At 36.7% G+C, this 23,477-nt stretch overlaps 1 protein-coding gene across 1 annotated transcript in view; it reads right to left on the bottom strand.

Moving 5' to 3' along the window:
- DIAPH3 (diaphanous related formin 3) overlaps positions 1–23,477 on the bottom strand; it is a gene marked incomplete at both ends in the record, with an annotated part of 197,483 nt that overhangs the window by 33,507 nt on the left and 140,499 nt on the right. The window contains 2 exons of the mRNA XM_084226963.1: positions 19,265–19,324; positions 19,753–19,848. Of these exons, the coding sequence (XP_084083089.1) occupies positions 19,265–19,324; positions 19,753–19,848 (156 nt within the window). The remainder of the gene's footprint in view (positions 1–19,264; positions 19,325–19,752; positions 19,849–23,477) is intronic.

Here is a 23,477-nt window from a genome sequence, read left to right as displayed (position 1 = left end):
TATGGCCTTTGTAATTATACCTGAAAGTTGAACAGTGAATCATTTAAATGAAAGTCACACTTTCCAAGCGTGAGGTGAGAGATAAACTCTGTATTTTTCCTACCATGCTCAGCTAGGATGTTAATACTAAAAGAAAAGATCTTCAATGTTCTACAAAGATGAAAAAGAATAATTATAATATTTTAAAATTATTATACTATTTTAAAACATCACTGGTAGTTACAAATATAAGCTTGTATTATATTACAGAATTCACTGGTATACTAAGTGGCCCAATGAATTGTGTGGTAACAGAGATGCTACATATCTTAACACATGGATCTGCTTCACATCTAAGTTTCCAAGGCTGATTTGGAAAAACTGAATCACTAAATGAATTGCAATCTTCCTTTGCTTAAAGAGGTTGGTGAACAGTTCAGCTCTCTGGTTTGTGTGAAGCTCTTAACAGTGTATGCCTAAGAAATAACTGTCACACTCAGTTTTCCAGCAGACCACTGTTCAGATGTTTCTGCAGGGGAATGCTGTTTTAATAGTTTCTGTCTGTGTTTTGGGATGAAAAACATGTTACAGTTCCACTGCAGATAACAATGATACTTGTATAGTGGAACTTTATAGCAATGTTATTATGCAAATTGGTAATACTAGCATTGACTAAAATAAATCCTTATTTAAATCACTCAGAAAAGTTATTTCTGATCCATAGTATTAATATGATGTAGTTAAATCAGAGAAAATAGATCCATTGGCACCTAAGTCTTACAGAATGGAACACTAAAGTATGTACTTCTCTTGGGGAAAATATCAATTGGTCAATATATAATTCCACTTTGCCTTCTGTAAAAAAACCTCATGCTATCACAAGACATTCCCAAGATTCCCCAAGCTAAAGTGTAAAGGATTCATGAAAGAACAAGAAAAACCCCTCAGACTGATTCCTGGCAGTTTTTGGGACATTCAGTTTACTAAAAAAGCAAACCAACAAAATCCACACCAACCAAAGCCACACAAATCAGCTGGCTGAAACTCCCTTTCTGATGTTCCTCTGAGTACACTGCCACGTTTTGGTTTTTTTTTTTTTGAACAAGAGGTTCCTCTCTTACGTTATGGAAAGTCAAAAATTTCACCTGCTATCCAATGAACATTTATGCCTACAATGCTACCTCACCATTGCCAACCAATTACTTCAGTCTTTAACATGCAGCAAGTCCAGAAGAGTAGGAGGTTTTTGGGTTTGTTGTTGTTTTAGTTTGTTTGTTTTTAATGTATCACTATGTTAGATGTACCAAACTCCAGGAATACATTTAGATAAATAGGTGGGTTGTTGAGGACATGGAAGATCCTAACATAGCAATGTAAAACCCAAGAAAGAATGAATTCATGTTTTCATAAAATGTACAGACCAGGAAGGACATGTTCATTTGGGATGAAACCCTAACCTAAATGCTGTTTTATATCCTTCTGTTAGTGCAGGAAAATATGGTAGGGACATGACAAACATATACTGTGCTCTTCAATGCTTATCTTAGCCATAACTAATGGCAAAATGATGTGAAGAAAAAAAGTAGAAATAGATAAAATATCCAGGAAATGACTGGTTAGTACTTGCACACCAGACCTTAATACATATTGATGATCATTTGACAGAAAAATACAAGAGACATTTCCCTGAAAGTGTAGGAGAATTTATCTTGCTTCTGCCTAAATTGATTCATCATCCCTTTAAAACAATTTCTCCCGTGAAGGCCCCCAGAAAAGGGCAGTGAGGGAGATGATCTGGAAAAATATGAAGCGAAATTAGAACAGCAACTTTTTTCAGAAGTCACTGTGGTAATTTTAATCCTGTTGCAAAATGTGAAACTCCAAAAGAAAAGAAAGAAAAAGGAGGAAAAAAAAACCATGAAGAAATAGTATTGGTCCTATAATCTTAAGAACTATGTCAAACACAGTAGCTTTTATTCCCAAGGTATTCGGGGAAAGTGCCTTGGGATTCTGTTTCTCCAAAGGCAGATAAAAAAAATTGCCACTTGTTGTGGCATGTTTTCACAGGTTATTACAAAAAGAAGGGTTGTATAAAAGATGTGAAAAGAAAGGCTACAGTCATGTTTTCTTTTGATTCTTCTAGCACATCACCCACAGAGAAAATCCTGCACCTCACACAAAAGGTGTATAGATCAATCTATATCTCCTTACATTTTATACCCTGACCTAAGGGTTATCTAAACTGTAGTAACTGAGGCCGTAAACTTCACCTCAAAAGTAAGCTGATGATCCAATGCAGTGTCTGGATGTCTTGATTAACTCTGTCAAACTCATTTCTCACTGAGACTTAAGTTAGACTTAATCCATTGGGGCTGTTCCACTACTCATAGATATTCATGCATGCGATTGGGAAAGAGCAGCTAAGCTTCGTGGGTAGGTGACTTGTTTATTTCTAGAAAATTCACAAACATTCTCATACAAAGGAACAAAACAATCTGTGTTCTCATCTCCTGGCTAAATGATGAAGCAATCTGGGTGTTGAGCAAAGGCAGTAACATCCATCTCCTTCTTTCTCAAATGCTTTTCTTTCTTTCTCTCAGAAAGGCAAATATTTCATGCCAAATGGAAAGAAATTTCAGTTTTCAATACAATGCAGAAAAATGTACATTTGGGGTAAAATTTATTTTTTCTCTTTGCCTTAGCAACAGAAAAAAAAAATGTACCCTGGACATTTCTCTCAGGCAATACATTCTCAGACTCCCCATCAAATAACCCATTCCATTACTCCCCCCTTTCCCAAAATACATCTACTGTGTCAGAAGTGTTTCTTGATGGCAGTCAGCCTGCTGTTCAGTGACAGACTCACTTACAGAAGAGTTACCACATTTATTTTCAGCCTAGGATTTCTACTAAATCTTTCTGGGTATCACATTACAACTTTAACAACAATACTCCCCCTTCCTCCCCACCACACAAAATGGCCTGAAAAATCCCAACCAACCAAGCAGACATCCCCTGCTCCCAAATTCCCAAACCTAAGCCAAACAAAACCCTCATTTAACAGTCAGTTTCAAACATTTTCTGGGAGTTGAAGGAAATAATCAGGATAGGATTGATTGGATGTTACAAATAGGTATTTGTGCACACAGACTGGAAAAAAAGCAGAAAAACAAACATTCTGCCATTTAAGCCAGTTGATATGGTACAATGGTGACACAAATCTAAAAATACTGTAACCAGTTTTAACTGTGAGCAATTTTAACCTTCCAGAAACAAACACACATAATGTCCTTCTTTGATGAAATTTTTAAGGTTGAATGTAATTGGCTATTTTAAGGATTCTTTTCTGGTATGTAAAGACAAGTGTCTTAAAATCCCCATTTAGAGTTAAGTACAACTCACATTTGAAACTACAGAGAATGCTTATTTGTGCAGGAAAAATGAAGTGTGCTACTACTATAGAAATGCATTGTTATGTAAAGACCTCTTGATAACAAATAGCAGGGACAATATCAGTTTTGTTTTCCTGGGAGGCAATTAGAGCACCTCTGCTATTAGTAGTCACCTGTATTCCTAAATAAATACATTTTTTAAAATTAACTGTATCATGGCAAGTTTCCCTGGAGCAGAACCAGTGTTTGTTTTCCATATCAACCTCTAAGCCCTTCTACTCCTCACCAACTGCCAGAAAGAAACACCCAGGACTGTAAAGCTTTGCTGAATGTGCAACAGCTTTGTAAAGCCAGCAGCAGCTTCTTATGGTCCTCCCCTCAGGGAACAAAGGTGTTTTGCCAGAACAAGGTTTGGGGAATGTCTAACACTCATCTGGCAGCTGCAGTCCGGGGGAAGGCCAGGCAGTGGGAGCTGCACTCATCCCTCGGTCCTGCTGCCATCGCCATGGCAACCTGGGTTGCCCGGACGATGTGGCGCCTGATGCTCCCAACAGCAGGCTTGGGCTCATGCACCCGTTCAGCCGCCCTTTGCATTCCTCCTTCTTCATTTTCCACTTTGATTCATAAGAACCAGGTTTTCTTCATCCTCCCATTCCCCTTGCTCCTAGTCCGTGGCACATCCAGGTCAATTTTAATAAGTAGGAATAGCTGAAATACCTTTATTTGCTCCTTCCCTTACACAGACATAAAAATACCTGGAATACAGCCAGACAAGCAAACCCAAGAAGTCACTCCAAATATGCTAATTTTTTTCACAGGTGGCTTACATTTCTTTCACAATAACTGATGGGGAGAAGAAAAGATTTATCCCTAAATAACAGAGCTGCTATAGCAATGGAGTAAAAGCAGCTATAGGGGTGGGCAACAGTCTGCATGGTGAGTCAAGATAAGAGGAAACATAATTTAATTATCCCAAAGCACACAGAGTTGTTAATTTGAGTTGAATTTGAATTAACTGAAAATACTGTACCAGAAAATAAAACACGTAAATAAAGTGTTTCAGAAGCTCTCTTCAAAACTTTTATCCCAAACAAAACAGCGAACTTCAAGCTGCTTTTTCCTGTTGGGGCACACATTTAAGTCAGGAAGCTGCTGTGAGTTGTAAAATCTTTGAAAACACCATAGGTCTGTTACTCTTTTTTTGTAATACTTATGAGTTTATCAAATGCAAACTCCACCCCGAATAATGGTCATAAACAGTCCTTCAGGTGACTCATGCTAACACAGCTGAGCCTCAACTGGCTAGTAAACAAATACCCATCCCAAGAAATTAGCATATTTCAAGACTTGAAGTATCAGTTTGACTATGATGTCACCTGCCACATTTTTGTACTGTATGTAGGGAAAAAGTAAAGAATGTACATACTTCACTGATTTCTTTCTGCAAAGGAAGTGCTTTATTTTCTCTTTTTTTTAATATGGGGAGAACGACTATTATCAGAGTAGGAATTAAAAAGTAATGCAGAAGTTAAAACACAAATTTATTTCTAGCACCGCTGTTTGTGTGAAATAATTTATTTCCATATTTCTCTTCATATATCAAATTATCAAAGGAATGAGCACAAATTGAACAATTTAGAAAAGTTAACAAGAAAAACATTTAAATTTTCTTTAAAGAAATAGACCTCTGCCCCAAGTTTTAGCTGCAATTATTTCTATTGTATTAGAAATGAAACTTTTAGGTAAACTACAGTTGTGATGAAGAAATATGAAAATTTTTATCAAAAGTGTCTGGAGTGGCACTTGGGTAACTTTTATATTATCTTGTTGTGGCTCTGGATGATAGCCTTATTAACCTGCTTTAGGGATTAATCAGTTCAACAAATAATATCGGTTAGACCGCAGTATTTCTTGTTTCCTTAAACTGTTGAAAATGTAATTTGCCAACAAGGAAGAATAAGTAATATTAATTGGATATCTATTATGAAAAAAAAAATCCCAGAAAAATCACTGCTTCTGTTTGATTGATGCACAGAGATCCAGAGAGGTTCAAGGTTGATTCAATTTTTTGTTAATAATTAATGGGATTTTATTTACAAAAATGTAAAATGGAAAATGAGTACAGATACTTCCCATGAATACATATTACAACAGAGCATCTCTCGTGCATTGATCAGTAATGAGTTATTATATGCACTCCAATCATAAATCCCAGTGGAAAGTTTAGCTGATAGAGGTTCTATTCTTAGGCTGACTTAATAAGCCTGGACTGATTTACTGAGTAAATTGAAAGATATTTCAGCTTTCTTGGGTGAATTTGTTCACTCCCACATACCTATTTCTATGCAAGTTTAAGAACTAAACATCAAACCCAGCACTGCTCATATACCTCAAAGTTAAGTAACTCCTCAAAGACAACAGGTAAAACATCTGTTAAAGTATGTTACTTTCATCAAACAGAGAAAGGATTTCAATATGTACTGAAAATGGCATAATCTCAAAGCTCAAATTTAATGTCTGTGATACACCAAATATGAACATGTTAAAGGACATTGAAATACCAATTATGATACTTTTAATATTATGCAGTGTGAAAGCTACCAAGCTCTTTTTTCCTAAAGATATGCAGCAAAACTTAATACTGTAGAGAAGCAGCTTCATCACAAGAAAACACTTCAAGAGCAATATATTTTTCTCATCACTATACTTCATGTAAGTGTACAAAGTATAACATTAGCTCCAAAATCTGAAAATCTTGTTTAGGACAGCAATGTTGGAGCGCTGTTTTTCAAATACAAAGCGCTATGAAGTAGACTTCTCCACTAGCCTGTTCACCATATTCCAAGAAAACTAACAGATTATAAAATTTTACTGCACTCAACTTAGTTTTTGAAGGTAGACAATTTGATGTAAAGAGAATTCTACATTAATGACTAAAAAAATTAAGGCTGAAATCCAACTGAAGGCAAGAACATATGGCAGTGCAGTGCACTCTTTACTAGCAAACACACTGGCAGCCTAAGAAAAGCTTTCCCATTTCTCATATTTTCCTATTGTTCTCCCTAACTTGTTTAGTTTAGCTTTGAAAAAGCCAGGCCCTGGTAGATTAATTTTAGTCAAACTTTATTTCCATATGAAATACAGTTAGTATTTCTGTTAAAAAGTGTTCATGTACAAGTAAGTTTTCTTATCACTTGCAGAAATGTATTACTGTAATGCAAACATTAAAATAACTTTCACTATGTCAGTGCAGGCTAAGGGTATAAAGATTTTTAAACTAAAAATAAGAAGCAATGCTTGTTTTTTGGTGACTTTTTTTCAAATGGGCTAAATTAAAGCAAAGAGATACTAAGAATAAGAAAAAATATACCCTGCAACTACTCAATGCACTGGCATTGTAGAAGTACAGATGAAGAAAATCTTTGACTGCACGGTGCAACCCCAGAGCTAGTAGATCTTAAAGTGCATCTTGTAGCAATATCTGAGCAAAACCAGATTCTGAGTGCCACCCAGTTTTGGATGGGAGGTCTAAGCGTATGATATTTGAATCCCACCCCACCACCTTTACCTCAGATCTTTTAAAGGATGTAAACTGTATGGCTATTTGATTTTAAAATATTTTATGACTTTTGGACAGCACATTACTCTAAGTTGTTGTTGATCTGTCTCTCATTTAGCTGTAAGCGGTTAGGACACAATGTTTTTTAATGCAGTGCTCTGGACTTTCAGTTACTAGAAAAATAATAAAAGTATATTTTGTGTTACTACAGCTTTCCCAGAAAACATCAGCTGGAGATGCTTTGCAGCCTTTCTGATTGCTTAGTTCCTTAACGTGCACAATTTCACCAAAACTTTTATTATTAATGTGAGCATAAAAGACTTCTATAATAAGTAATATTTTCATTTTTAGACCACAGTACATTTTATAGTTTATTGGCACAGGTCAAAAATGCCCTCTTTATTAGGCTAAACCTGCAGTTACAGACTCGAATAGGAGTAAAATGTTTTAGAAACTAGAGTTATGTGGTTCTGTTGAACGTACTAATGTTCTATAGGACTGATAAATGAGTAAGAAAGATGGGTTAGAATAAGGATGCTACAAGATGTGGTTGGAGACAAGAAAATCTATCATTAGGTATCATTCATACGGTTTCTGATGTGAATAGAAAGGAAGAAAAAAGATCTGCAAAGGAACATCAGAACCCAGACCAAGAAATAAGGATATAACCAGTAGTATCTACAATTCAAAAGTCACTAACAGTTTATTTTTTAACTTCTAATATTAAAGATAACCCTTTTTCTATTTGATGGACATTGGAATGCGGAAAAGGAAGAAATTAATTCCACTTCAGCACGCTTTGTTTTCTGTCCCATAGGAAGCAACTATTCCAAATAATATAATCCAATCTTAGACTGTAAGATTCCTGTATTTTTGACCCCACTGAAACAAATACAAGATTTTATAATAGCAGATCTCACTACATAACAAGTTTTCAATAAAATGATCTCAGAGCAACTGCTGTTAGGTGGATAAACAGAGACTGGGTAAGCTCAGTGGAGAGTAATTGGCTGTGTCCTGTTTTCAGTCAGCAGCTGGCAACAGAGAAAGAACAGACTTAAAGCACTGGGGTAAGCTCAGAGACTGATTAGTCAGGAAGCTATTGCTAAAGGCAGCAAGAGTAGGAGCTATCCCAGGAGCTCTCTCACAGCAGTTTTCTCTGCCCTGTGAGACACAAGTAGAAATCCCTTAATGCACTCTGCCCTTCATTTATTTTTGCTACTGGACATTTGAGAGCATTTAAGAATGTTACTTTTTTGAGTAGTTGCCTGATGATGGATCACAAAGAATTAAAATAATTTTATATTTCTTAGAGAAAGGGGAAGACTACCATCTACAGTACAATTATAAAACTAGGGATTACCTGATAACAAAGTATTTTTTATTCTGCGCTGAATGGCCAAAATGGAGTTTGCAGCTATTCACACATCAATCCTGATTTACTCTTTATGCTGAAATTAAGAACTCACCTCGCATTCCAAGAAGGCTGCATAACTTAAAGACACACTATTGATCTATTTACTTTTAATCCAGTTAAACAAAGCATGAGTAGATAAAAAAATATAATTATTGCACTAGCAGTGCAACACAAATTACACAAGCATAATGTATAGTAAATGAAAAGAGATGAGTATCAGAATACTAGAATTTGGAAGCATAACAAAGTTAGCTATCCAAAGTTAATGTAAATTTTATATGCATACATATAAGAGAATTACCTTTTTTTTTTTTGCCCCTCAGAAGCACTTGCATCATTCATTGCCTAAGACAGAATACGAACTTAAAGAGCAGCTATTCAAGCCATTGTTTCATTTGCAGTACTGCATTGTGTCCTGTTTTATTAACTTTATTCTACACAGAGACAGAGAACTAAAACATGAACAACCCTCATCAGGTCTCTCAGCCTCAAGCACTTTAAATTGGACGCATGAAGTCATCAATTATTAAAAATTTATATAGGCTAACTCCTGTATAGGATAGGTATTGCCTCTCTCTAGCCACTATGAGGAGCCTAAACACTTAAAACTGTGCATCTATTTATGAGGTATTCATCTCTTCAAGAGACTAAATACATAGATTAATTTTGGAGGTCAGCTAAAAACCCTGATTACTTTGATTTACCAGAGTAATTAACATTATAAAGCACTTCATGTGTTTAGTGTTTTGATTCTACCTTTCCATGCAATTGTAGATGTCTGTAAAGAGAGCCTGGAGATCTCAGTTAAAGTACCAAACAATGCAAATTGTGACAAATTTCACCCACCTGCCGGAAGGGTGGGAAGGAGGTTCCTGTAAACTACAGGCCTGGCAGCCTGACTTCAGTGCTGGGGAAGGTTATAGAAGAGATTATCTTGAGTGCCATCACCTGGCATGTGCAGCACAGCCAGGACATTAGGCCCAGCCAACACGGGTTTAGGAAAGGCAGGTCCCGCTTGACCAACCTGATCTCCTTTTATGTGGATGTAGCCTGCACAGACTTCAGTAACACTGTCTCCTACACCATTCTCCTGGAGAAGATGGCCATGGCTTAGAGAGGGTGCACTCCTCGCTGCCTGGATGGTCAGGCCCAGAGAGTGGTGGATAAAGGAACTAAAGCCAGCTGGCAGCCAGCTGCCAGCAGTGTTCCCCAGGGCTCAGCACTGGGACCAGCCCTGTTTAACATCCTTACTGATGACCTGGATGAGCACATCAAGTGCACCCGCAGTCAGTTTGCAGATGACACTGAGCTGGGCAGCAGTGTTGATCTGCTGGAGGTCAGGAACTCTCTGCAGAAGGATCTAAACAAGCTGGATCAACGGACTGAGGCCAATTGTATGAAGTTCAACAAGGCCAACTGGTGGGCCCTGCACACGGGTAACAACAACCCCTTGAAGCACTACGGGCCAGAGGGAATGTGGCTGGCTGCCAAGTGGAAAAGGCCCTGGAGGTGCTGGTTGACAGCAACTGAACATGATCCAGGGTGTGCCCAGGTGGCCAAGAAGGCAATGCCATCTTGGCCTGCATCAACATTGGTGAGGCCAGCAGGACCAGGGCACTGATTGTCCCCCTGAACTCAGCACTGGCGAGGCACTCGAGTGGCGCTCAAGTCCTCCGATTGTTTATGGGTCCCTCACTGCGAGAAAGACAATGAGGTGCTGGAGTGTGTCCAGAGACAGGCAATGGAGCTGGGGTTGTTTATTCTGAGAAAGAGGAGGCTCAGGGTAGACTTTATCACTCTCTCCAACTCTTATCACCTTCAGCAAGGTGGAGGCTGGCCTCTTTTCCCAGGCAATCAGCAACAGACAAGAGGACACAGCCTCAAGTTGCACAGGGGTAGCTTCAGGTTGGACATCAGGAAGAAAATCTTCACTGGATGGGTGGCAAGGCTTTGACATGGGCTACCCAGGGAGGTGGTAGGGCCACCACATTTGGCAGTGTTCGAGAGATTACTGATGTGGCACTTAGTGCCATTGTTCAGTTGACATGGTGGTGTTCAATCAAAGGTTGAACTCAATGTTGTTGGAGGCTTTTTCAACCTTAGTGATTCTATAAAAACCCAAGTATAACCCAAAACCAAAGCCACTTCCCACTTACCTCTGCAAAGTTTAGGATCAGAGGAAAGGATGGGGCACTCTATTAGCTTCTAGCATTTACTTTGACATAGTTGTCATTTAATGTTATCTCACTTTATAAATACTGACCAAAACAATGTCCTCCAAAAGCTCCTCCCTCAGCCTAACTGACTAATTTGGCATTGTGTTCATATGAGTTAATTAGCAGATTTGGGAGCATTAAATTGACTCAGACAGCTCTTGAGCTACTGATGGCAGAGTGAAAGATTAGATACCATAAAGGTCACTTTATCTTGGAAAAGATGGATCAAAGGAGATATTTACATTTTAAAGCATAGAAAGAAAAATATATATTCAGTCTCCCTTGTCTGGTAATGACAGCAATAAAATGCACCCACTGAAATAAGAATATGTCCCCAGATAAATGTTTTTATGCTTATGCACCGAAAAGAAAGCAATTTTGGCAAGGAATTGAGAGTATGTGGGGATTAATCTCTGCTTCTGAAAATAAGGTAACATTAAAAAAAAATTACCAAATGTAATTATGACTACAGTAAAAAACAACCCAAATCAGAAAATACCAACCTTATACAAAGCTATAAAAGCAGCAGAAGCCTTTATGTATTAATAGGTCTTATATTCTGGTCCCTTCTCTAGAGCCTAGAGAAAACAATGGGAAGATCACCACCTTTAAAACTTATTTTTCTGGCTAATATGTAACTGTAGTAACTCAAACAGCTGCCTTTCAGCTAAGGTACACAACTCTGATATGAAATTCTTCTGTTGTTAATAAATTTAGTTACCAAGCTAAAAGACCAGTAAAACTTAGGTACCAAAATTAAACTGAATAATGAAAGCTCTCACTCAGCTGTGTTTAACCCTGGTTCATGAAGATTTATTGTTCCCTCAAGGAGAGGATTTAACAATGTTTTCTATATCCTTGGAAAGTTCCCTTCTGTTCATTAGCCCCTCTGCTCAGAGTGCCACTATAAATAACAAATTTAGTGAGTCTACTGATTCAAATAATCATAATGAATGGGGATGGATAGTAATGATTCCTGCCACATTCTTGGACATGCTTCTGAAACTGCATAAATTGATTAGGTGTAGTACAAGACGTCCAAATATGTTCTGAACCCCTCAAACTGGGCTGTGATATCCAAATTTGTTCCTGACCTAAAAGCTATCCTGCCTCAAGTACACAAAGTAGACTGTCTAGAGCCAATTCAAGTATTTTTATGTGCACTGTATTATAATGCACCATGTACACTCATCTCTTTTCAAATACAAGGAAACAGGCTTAAAGCCTAAGAAAACAGATAAAAAGAAATACCTCTGGAATAATTATTTGTCTGTGCTGAAAATCTGCTGAGATTTCATTCCATTTCCCTGTTTATGACACTAAGTAGTCCCGATGTTATCTTTTCAATTTCTTATTTTATCATTTTGCTATGCTACAAGGAGGGAAAAAATCAAGAACTGCAAGCTTGAACAGTGTAGAATAAATTCACTCTTAGTTTTCCGAATCCCAGTCTTTAGACTTTTTAACACCTATGGCAAATATGGTCAAGCTTATAGGGTCAGGAAACAGTTTTTCTTTTATTTCTCTGGTATATGGAGTTAGATAATATCAGGAGACAAAAAAAGCATGATGAAAACTCTTTGCCCCATGGAAATAAAGAACATCACCATTAAAAACAAAGTCTTCTTTTGAAGACATCATGACAAACTATTGTAGCAGAAAGACTATGCTACTAACTAGACAGTTGTAGTCTCTCAAAGAAAGAAGCATATACTAGTTATCCTCCAGGAAGTAAAATCATCTAGGAAATGACATAGACTTCACATAGTTTTTTAGTTTTTCTGTTTGGTTAGAACAATTTTGCTTTAAAAAGTTGTTGGCTTTTTTTTTTAAGTAAAAGATTACCACGCCAAGGATAACAGCCAAACTACTTCACAGTGCACGCTGTGAAGTAGTTTGGCTGTTATCCTTGGCATGGTAATCTTTTACTTAAAAAAAAAGACTGATTAGCCCAGTATCTTCCAAAATCCAAATATCCTTTCCCTAAATTACTTAAACTGCAGCTTCCCATCTTGGATTTGTAACTTACATCACCATAAGAAAAGAGGATTTGCAGACTAACCTGCTCACACTATTCCAGATCATTCAGCGGAAGGCTATCATCTTTCCTCCTGCCATTCAAGCAAGAGCTGCATTTGACTCCTGTATTTCCTTCCTTTATCACTCATGATCTCCAGGTTTGAGCCACCAAAAGGCCTTCTGGGGATTCAGATTATTTTGCTGGATGATTGATGCAGATGTTGCCTTAGGCATGTGTGGTGGAAATACACAAGACTCATCTATTTCTGGAATGAAACAAGATACTGGATTTATCCAGCAACTTACAGGCACAAGCACTAATTCTGATACAACTGAACTGCCAATTTCCCTTTAGAGTATTCAAAAACTTGAAAGTAAATCTTCCAAGTGTTCCCACCCCAACAAAAGGGAGAAGTTAAAGATACCCTTGTTTTCTCGGCATGTCTGCACCTTTGCAGGGGATTGGCTATAAAGAAAAAAGGCAGAAATGTAACTCCAGTAGTTCTACACAACATTTTTGTTCTGTTACAGCAAACACTTTAAAAAAAATGAACAAAATTCTCCCAAAGGAGGAAAAAATCCAAGAACATTAATAGAACACATTCACTTAACATGGTAAAAATAGATGACTTAAGAAAAGTGCTTGAAGAATTTAATGAAAAATGTTTTGTACTTTCTCTAAATCTTTTGAATTCTGACAGACTAAACAATGTTGCATTAATCAGACATCACTGGAGTCACAGAACAGACTCAGGTCAGGAATCATACTCTGTTAGGATCTCAGATTTTGTCCCCAGTGAAGTCTTTAACCAGAGAAAACTCATTTTTAATGTCTAGCTGATGAAAATTTCCTATCTAATATTTCACTTGTGGTTTATTTGTGGTTTCTTTATGAAAGATAACCCCTTTAAGAAAATATATCTGTGTGTGTATCTATCTAGCTATTTTTAAAAACCCACAACATAAAGAGCTTTATGGCTGTTGTTCAGCAAATCTGCTACTCAGATCAAATTTCTAAAAGCCTCTGAAGAATGAGGCAGAAGTTTAGATACTACTCGTTCTTAACATTCAGAAAACAGAAGTGAAACAGACTGGTAAATTTATACCTAAAATCTTGTTTAACAAATATGGAAGAGACTTGAAAAGTGCTCTGAGAAGCGACAGAATCTCTTTGCTATACCTATCAACTTGGTAATTGTCTTTGAATGGGAAGTTCTGTGTGACTAAAATATGAAAAGACAAATATGGGTAAATTGCTGGTAATTTACAGCTCCCTTTGCAGATTTAAGATTTTCCACTGATAAATTTTCAGCTGACTGATTTGAATATATAACTTGCCTGCTGTAGCTTTTGGAAATCCGGTTACCTACCTGGGCTATTATGAAGCTGACATTTACGGTATGTGCAATTATGGAATATACAGTGTCACTGCTTTCAAATGTCACCTCTTTGCTACTGTTCTTATCTTGCAGAAAGTGTCCTCGCCTCCCTTGAGAGCTGTGATCTTATTCAACTAATACCAATGAACACTGGCAAAATATTTACAAAAGCAATTAGCTCTTCTGAATGTCTAATTTGACATCTTCAAAGGGTCACATGATAAGGTCCACCTTGTCTCAGGGTAGCACTTAAATTTTTTTCTCTAAAAAAGCTTGGGTTCTCATTTTTGTCTACATTATGTTCAGATATAATGCTATATGATAAGACATAGGGTGAAGGATATGCATGCAACCTCACTCATGAGAGTTGATAAGGGAAATCTCACAAGATTTTAGTAAAATAGAGAAATTTTTTGTAGGATTACAATTCCTCCTCACCTTTCTTCACAGGTTGCCAGTGTGTGTTTAGCTTATACTAAAGGCAAGATAGCATTTTTTTCTGTCTAGATCAGTATTTTCACCATAATAATATGCAATTACTACTAAGTACTAAATACTACTAATTGAAGTACCCTTTTCCACTCTTGACAGAGTCTCCAACCATTTTTCAGCATTTGGCACTTTAAAATAAATAAATGATTAAATAAATGAGTGGTTTATACCTCTCCATGTCAGTCTTTATTTCAAAGAACCTTTTGTTAGAAAAGGCTCCCCCCACCAAAAAAATGCTCATTTCTCATTCTAAACTCTTCTTGCTGGTAAGCCATCCTTTCTGAGTAGGAAATTTTCTTCATTTTAACATCAAATTATGAGTGTGAGAGACTGCTAAAAACTCTGCATCAAAATTAATCTTTTTCCTAGATATTTTGGAATGAAAATACTTCAGGGATATTTTTGTGATGGTATGTGTTTTCAACTGAGGCAATGCAGAAATAGTTCTAATGAAAGAAATAAAAATGTGTAAATTCACTTTCCTTGTCTGGATATTATTTTTTCTTTCCACACATGCAAAATTGACTTTTATGGTCAGTTCCTTTGAACTCTGCTGTATGCTCCAGGAAAAAAAACTATTATAAACAGTGTAGATGGTTCCAGGGGAATTATTTCTGTTAGAATAAGCAGCAATTTTACTTGACCTATGAAGTCAATATTGAAGTGAAGGTTTGGTCTGAAAATAGCAACATCTGAGAACCATTTTTTAATAGAAATCCTATTAAATGTTTTCCTTTCATAACAGTGCCTACAGTTATTCCACGTCTTCTACTGAAAAAACTTATCTATTGAGTAAAACTTCACAAAGCTTAACAAAAATTTTCTCCACCAGAGGTACTGATGCTTTGTGATCACATGGCTAAACAGGCACAATGCCTTGAAAGCAATACCTACTGTGAAGGACTGCTGATGCTCAAGAGGGTGCCTTTACTGCGACCATGTTCTGGGGAAAAAGTTTTCTTCCTGGATGGCTTCTTCACTGTTAGGTACTTCCTAATGTTCATTACATACAGTTGAGGAAAAGACAGCCACATACACAGACTTAAGGAAAAATTAGGTTGAAATGCCAATCATAGCTTGCTGTCACATAAAATGATGAAATAAAAATGACCTCTATGTGGTCACACAGTTTCAAGAACTAAGATGAGCTTGAGCTCACTGTCAGCTTTGCTTGTCAAAAATAAGGTAGCAGAGACATTAATATGAATATCAGATGACAGTTCCATTATAAATATGAGATGAAAAGAGCCCAACACACATGAAAAAAGGATTTCCTTATGCTTAATTGGGACAAAACGACTTTACTACATAAGGGTTTTATTTAACAGAAGTCTTTAAAATGCTTCAGACTACATGTGACATGAAAATTATTCTGTTGTGTATAGATTTACTGAACAAACAGCTATAATAATTACAACCATCTCTTACCATGGAAGTTTGATCTCAATATAAAAACAAGACCTTTTTGTCACCTTTAGAAATGTTGTCCACAATGCAATTACCGATTGTGACAGAAAGATTTCTTTGAACCTCTGCAGATTTAAAAAGCAATCTGTATTTTTTTGCTTGCATTTTATTATAGCTTTTCTTTACTCACAGCATTTTAATATTATCAGCTTGTAATGATAAACTCTTTCTGCTGCATCTGAGATATGTGTTTATATGCAATCAAAGCTGCATCTCAAATTTGTATTCATGCAATTCAGGTAGCATTAGCTTGGCTAATGCTACAGCAAATAAATGCGTAGCCATAGCAGCAGAGAACTTGATGCAGGCTGCAAAACCTGACCAAAAACTTAGTGAATAATGCAGCTTTCTGTGCTGCAGCAGGCTCTGCCCTTCCTTGGATATGCTGCTCCATGTATCTGGACTTCAGTAGCTTGAAGTAAACATACAAGCTGCAAATATGCCTTGACTCTTGTTGTAAATAACTCAAAAACTCAGAGCAGTCATAGCTATTAGCTGCTGGAAATGATCTTCTAATATGCAAAATCCTGATCGCTGAAAATGACGTGCTTTCTTCTGCTTCCTAAATAAAAGAGCTCCTCTGTTAGATGCTATTGAATCTTAAGCACACCACTAAAACTATACTAATACTTTGCTTGTGTCAAACAGTGCTCTGAATTGGAATTATAGCAAAAGCATGTACCACAATATTTACTGCAGTCCATGGTCCTTTGCAGTTAAAGCAAACTGTAACATTAACACATAGTTTTGCACATAGATGTAATTCAGTAGTAATTTAAAAATAAAAAACACTATGAATGGGAATAAAATATACCAATCATATCTATATCCACTAAAATCTAGTGTATATTACTTGCATTCTTAGGGAATTAAAACACTTCCAAGATTTAGCAATTCTTAATGTGTATTACTTCTGTTAGTTATGCAGCAGGAATTTTTCTCCACAAGAAATATTGTGACTTCATGGGCCTTGTCACAAGCATTAAAAATACAGCTGATCATTCTGGTCACAAAAATAGAGCAGATTTAAACTTGATAAAACCTACATATCACAGAATCACAAAGTTGGAAGAGCCTTTCAAGATCATTGAGTCCAACCCATGCCCTAACACCTCAACTAAACCATAGCACCAAATGCCACATCCAATCTTTTTTTAAACACATGTTTTTTTAAACACATATCATGTTAGAAAGAGGCAATCTGTTCAATAACAGAAGAATGCAGAAGAATAAAAAATAACACACATTCAGCTACCATGGAATGTGGCATGAGAACGAGCACTCATTTTTAATTAGCAGTACCAGCTGAACACTTCCAGAGATTTCAGGGGAGTCAACAGATCATAAAGAGAAAAATGGCCCACGCATTAGCCAGCATTTCACTAAATTTATTATTGCTCTTTTTTTTTGTTTCTTAAGTAGTCTATTTAGTTAAAGGAAACAATTCCAGTTCCCAGTGCTAGACCTGAGCAGCATTGGCTTGTTCCTCTGTATTTCTTTGTTTTACAGGGGTTGGCTAAGCTTGAAAAGTGAATGCTGGTTTGATACCTTGTGCAGCATTGTACTGAGGGTGACACTGGCAAAGGTTAGAAAAATTTCCTTCTTGCTTCCATTTATATGACAGCTATGGAGAAAGTGTGAATTCGGGTGTATTTCTCTCCCTTGCCATGGTCCATGAGACCTGGAACCAGTTTCCTGTCCTGTGGTTGTGTGGGATAGAGTTAATCCCCTTCCTAGTAGCTGGTACAGTGCTCTGTTTTGAATTGAGTCTATGAAGGATGTTGATAACACACCAATTACTTAGTTGTTGCTCAGCAGTGCCTACCCTAAGTTAAGAATGTTCAGGTTCCAATGCTCTGGGATGTTCACATGCTCTGCATGTGCCCTGCTCAGTGGGTAGAGGCACAATAAGCTGGAGGGGGAGCATAGCTAGGACAGCTGGCCTGAACTGGCCAAAGGGATTCTCTGTACAATATGGCATCAGGCTCAGCATGCAAACTGAGGAAGTTGGTCAGGAGATGTTGATTGTTAGGAAGAGACTGGCTCAGCATTGGCCCACAGTGGTGAGCAATTGTATTGTGTATCACTTGTTTCTCTTGTGTTTCACTCCTCTCCCTCCCTCTACTTTTTACTCCTCCTCATTACTATTATTATTAGTAGTAGTAGTATTATATTTAAATTTCAAATATTATTCTGTTCTTTTTTCAGCCCATGAGCTTTACCTATTTCCATCCCATCAGGGAAGACAGAGCGTGCGGCTGTGAGGCACTTAATTGACAGTTGGGATTTATAACACTATTTATGCTTGGATCTGATTTGGTTTCCACTTTTGTAAGAGAAATATCTTTAATCATAAAGATGAAACTTTAATTATCAACAAACTGTCCTTTCAGCTCTATTTTTTCAATTTTGTTTTTATTTGCCAAATTCAACAGATTTGGGTTGGGGTTTTTTTTGCTACACTCAGAGAAATAAACATACATGATGTAAAATTAATATAATCAATTTTATGACATCTGCTTCATGAAACCTGCAGTGCCTTTAAATATCAAAAAATAGTGCAATCTGCTTTAAAAACTAAGACAGAAGATCTTTTCCCCCCATTATTCAACTTTCTCTTTAACAAAAGGACGACAGATACAAACTTTTTCCTGAGACCACTAGTCATGAGGAACTGAGTCACTCTAGACTCCTCAAGCTTAATTAAAACATAGCCAATATAGCAATATTCTGTAGACTGACTATCTAACAAAGCTAACAGGCACCCACACTTGCACTGTGACTTGCAAGAACAAGTCCTATTGATTACAGTGAGATAGTTCAGCAGTTTACAAGTAAACATTTACTATAACTTTGTTGAGTCAACACTCCTTTTGAATTAACACTGATAAACAATAGCTTAAACCATTCCAGCTATAGCACCAAGAAAACCAAGACAAAGAAACACAGAATGAATGCCAAAAGTTCTCAGATTCAGTATAATAGGCACTTAGTAACTAACACTTGAAACATTACTCAATCTCTGCTTTCTATTACAATTCCATAAATCCTAAAAAACTTGCATAATGATTCTTAAGGATTACAAAACTACTACAATTTAAAAACATAATCAAAATTTAAATAAATAAAAATCCCCCCAAAGATAGAAGAGCTTTGCAGAGGAATCAGTAAATATAGTTTCAGGATGTAATATTCAGATGATTCTTAAAAAGCAAGTTCCAATATGGCTTAGTACTCCACTAATGTACAAAACTGAAAAAATTATAGCAGCAGTCATGAAAACACAGATCAAGTACATAAACTAAGCTAAGAAGTGCATGCAATTCATGAATATGGTTCATTACCATGGTTACAAGCTTTCAGCACAGGCCGCTGTGTGGTTGGACTGAGATTTTGTGGTGTGTCTGCAAAAGAAAAGAAACAATCGAAATGAAACACGTGTTTGAAAGCTACCGGAGTATTACAACATTACACAGCAGAAGTTTAAGAATTACAAGTTAGGTATTTCTTGGAATAAATGACAATTATATACCAGAGAAATAATTTGACTCAGACTTGCTGATGGAGCAAGATAACTGTCACTTCCCCCATACAGCTATAAACCCTAACAAGTTGAAGTGCATTTGGCTGTATTGAAAAGTTGTGCCATAATGATCTGGCTATAAGTTCAGAACATTAATTTCCAGACTGACTGACATAAGCAACAGTATGAACATCCCTGAAAACTCATTGTACAAACAAATTAAATCAGACAGTATCCAAATTCTAGAGCACTGGACCCATAATGCTTTTAACTTTCTCTGGAAAATAAAATCTAAAATAGAATATTCACCTTTGGACCTTGGTGACCTTTTCCTTCGGTCTCGAAAAGCCGCACCTGACTGCAAGGCCTCCAACAGGCTATCCATCACTCCAGTCTCCTCACCTTCTGTAAAGGAAAAAGAAAGAACCCTCTTGGTTACCATAGCAATATCAAAGCATAAAGAATAACATCAACAAAAATCAATAATAATGGATACCAATATTATTATTAAAACAATTAATTTCAAACTTTGACCAGTGCTTTAATATTTACGAATTGCTCTCTTGCAATTAACTACAACAGATTTGGCTTTCTAGAGATTGAACTAGACCAAATTCTATTCCACTCATTTCACATTCTTCTTTCTCTATATGGAAAGTCAAGCAGAGTTTTAAGTGAAATGTCATTTAACTCATATTTTCCTTTTAGTACCCTTCTACAACTGCAAATAATCAGTCTCATGTCAGCTTTCAAGAGCTGTCCTTTATATGATTTGTTACATTTGACAAAAGATATTGTGATAAAAAGTTAAAATTGTTTCTCAGCAGCAAGCGGAGTGAACAGTATTGGACTGAATAGGTTATAGTGATATCCATAGGTAGTTTTAATCAAAAGCCATTTTCTGTTCACATTTTATAACCTCTGGCCAATATTAAATAATTGATGTTGTTCAGGAAAATTCTACTTGTCGCGTTATATGCTTATAATGCCTAATAATATACACATGTGCATAATAACCCCTAAAAGAATTATGAATGTTACCCTGAGATGGTAACCAAATGCAAGTATTAAACACTCTCCTTTTACTTCCTTTAATAAACACATCAGAAAGTGTTTTATTTTTTAACCTTGATACCCCATTGTATGCATGCATTGGAGGACAAAGAACAGAACCCAGGGATTAACTACACAACAAAAAAACCTCCATGGAGGAATAAAGAATTCCATGATAGAAATCTCATTATACCCCACTGGGCAAAACTCCCTAGGTCAACACACATCTTGGATAGAGTCAGCAGTTATTGCTAACAGGGAATATGCAAATCAGGATTTAAACCCCCTGGTGCATGTAACAAGATGCTGAGTACAGGGGGACAATCACTGCCCTGGTCCTGCTGGCCATATTATTGCTGCCACAAACCAGGGTGCCAGTGGCCTTATTGGCCACCTGAGCACATACTGGCTCACTTTCAGCTGCTGTCAATCAACACCCCGCAGGGCCTTTTCCACTGGGCAGCTTTCCAGCCACTCTGCCCCCAGCCTGCAGCACTGCAGGGGATTACTGTGACCCACATCCAGGACCCACCAGTTGGCTTTGCTGAACCCCATACAGCTGGCCTCAGCCCACTGATCCAGCTTGTTCAGATCCCTTTGCATAGCCTTTACGTCCTGCAGCAATTCAACACTTGTCACCCAGCTTGGTGTCATCTGCAAACTGACTGAGGGGGCACTCAATTCCCTATCCAGATTACTGACAAAGATACTAACTAACACTGAGCCCTGTGGAGGGCTACTCATGGCCAGCCATCTGCTGGATGTAATTCTACTCACCACCACTCTTTGGGCTCAGCCATCCAGCCAGCTTTTTATCCAGGAAACAGTAACCCTTAGTTCTTCTCTTTTCTCTATACTCTGTACTACCAGACTAGTTTTCAACCTTAGACAAAAGTGCTACATACAAAACCAAATAAGTGAAAATTAGCAAATAAATCATAATTTTGCCTAGCATTTATATTTATGGCAGGTACAGAAAAAACATGAAGACTGAAATATAGAATGTTTTTTGATTTTTCTTTGTGTTTGCTATAATGTGCTTTATTTATTACACTGAAGTTTGCTCTCTTAAGACTAATGGACTATCACACCTATTAGTATGGCTTGGAATACACATTTTAAAAAATCACTCAGACTATATCTTTGGCTTCCTATTTGTTCAGGTTTGGATTTTGTTTTGCTTTTTTTTGTTTTGGTTTTGGGTTGTTTTCTGTGATGTCTTTTTTTCTTGTTGGTTTGGTAGGGTGTTTTTTGCTACTTGTTTAACTTTCTCCATCTGATGTCATGCAATTCTCTAAAATACTAATGTCTGAACAAAGTCACTGAATAGTTTCAAACCAACATGATGCCTGAAGAAATTTTGAGCCAAGCCATTAGTTGCATTAACAAACATGAAGGCTGGAGGAAAGCTTATAAGCATTTTGAGTAATGGCAATTCAAACAATACTGAATACTATCACAGTCACCAAAACGATATCATTAATGACTATGGAAAAGAGTTCTTAAGTTTTATTTTAGGAAGTAGGAATAACAGAAGAAAAATTTCAATGCTATTTCAGCATCTCATCTGTTTCCTCTTAAGCCTGTCCAAGACTACTGCAGATTTAATAGTATTTCAAAAACGTAACAATTTTCAGTATAAAAAACCCTGATTACTATAAAAAGGCAAATCAAATAAATTTTTTAAAAAGAAGATTTAAAATAATGCAACAGAAATATTGCAAACCCACAACTTCTTGTAGTAGCTGTAACATTTACGTGCATTATCTGTTTTTCACACTTATCTGAAATATTCTGGTAGTCACAAAGTGGATTATAGATTAGTCCTTCCATTGTCATGCAAAACAGTATTAGAAGAATAAATTGTAGTAGATTGAAACTTGAATGAAAAAACTTATCTAATAGTTGCTCTGTATACATGGATGTATTGAAACAAGCTAACCACTGCAAATAAAAGCACATACTTAACAATCTCTGTACCCAAAACATGTAGAAAGCATGGTTTTCAAACTCATACAACTTCAGTAGGCTCCAAATTCTGGTTTCTGATACTGACATCAGCAGCTGACTGTGACAACTGCTGCCAAGTTATGCAGGTAACTATCGGTACCCACACTATTCATAATGTTGTCCAAGTGCCTATGATGGGAAGATTAAGAAGTGAGAGTCTACCATGCAGTATGTGAGAAATCTTTTAAATTACCTTGGGAGAGCTGTATACAACATTGCTACCATGCCAGTACAAGAGTCACAAATACTGTTCAATATTAACACTTCCTAAGGGGCCTTTAAATCGGCTTTCACAAGCTACTGCAGATGACTGGCACCAGTCCCAACCAGCTTCCTAATTAGTCAAGTGTATCAATCTTTTGACACCATAGAACTAGGAATTCTGGTTGGCTTGCAGATAGCTACATAGTCCACAGTAATTCCTTTGAGAAAAATACCCTTTTATGATTTAAATGATCTCTTTTCCCTCAATTGCAGAATAGAAGATTTAAACACTTTTTAATATCATACCTAATTAAAACTCATACAACTGTCTTTTAAATACCATCTAAAGGAGAAGTAAACTTCCCAAAGTAGCCGGTGAGTCTTGCCCTTGACATTTCAGTGCCAAGTCAGATATAAACTACCTAATTTCATAATTACATCTTTAAAAATGTTAAGAATATTAAAGACCCTTCTCTTCTAGCGCAGTGAGTATCATTAGCTTTACATGTGCACCTATAATATCTTATAATGATAGCAACAGATACTGCAGTTAGTAGTGACACCTGCATTTCATGTAATTATAAAGAACAAATTATATAACATAATTCCAGGAGCAGTAGTCCACTGACATGATAGAACCACAAGTACCATTAGCAATGTGATTTTAAAAAAAGTTGTGACAGTATCATTTTGGGTGAAAAATGCTTTATTTTTAGTTCCCCTGAACCTGTCCAATATAAAATAAACCACAGAACACCAGGACTCCA

This window comes from Fringilla coelebs (assembly GCF_963513975.1).
Source record: "Fringilla coelebs genome assembly, chromosome: 2".
In the NCBI taxonomy this organism is placed as follows: domain Eukaryota; kingdom Metazoa; phylum Chordata; class Aves; order Passeriformes; family Fringillidae; genus Fringilla; species Fringilla coelebs.
The sequence above is the reverse complement of the archived record's forward strand: the minus strand, read 5'-3'. Positions and strand labels throughout refer to the sequence as shown.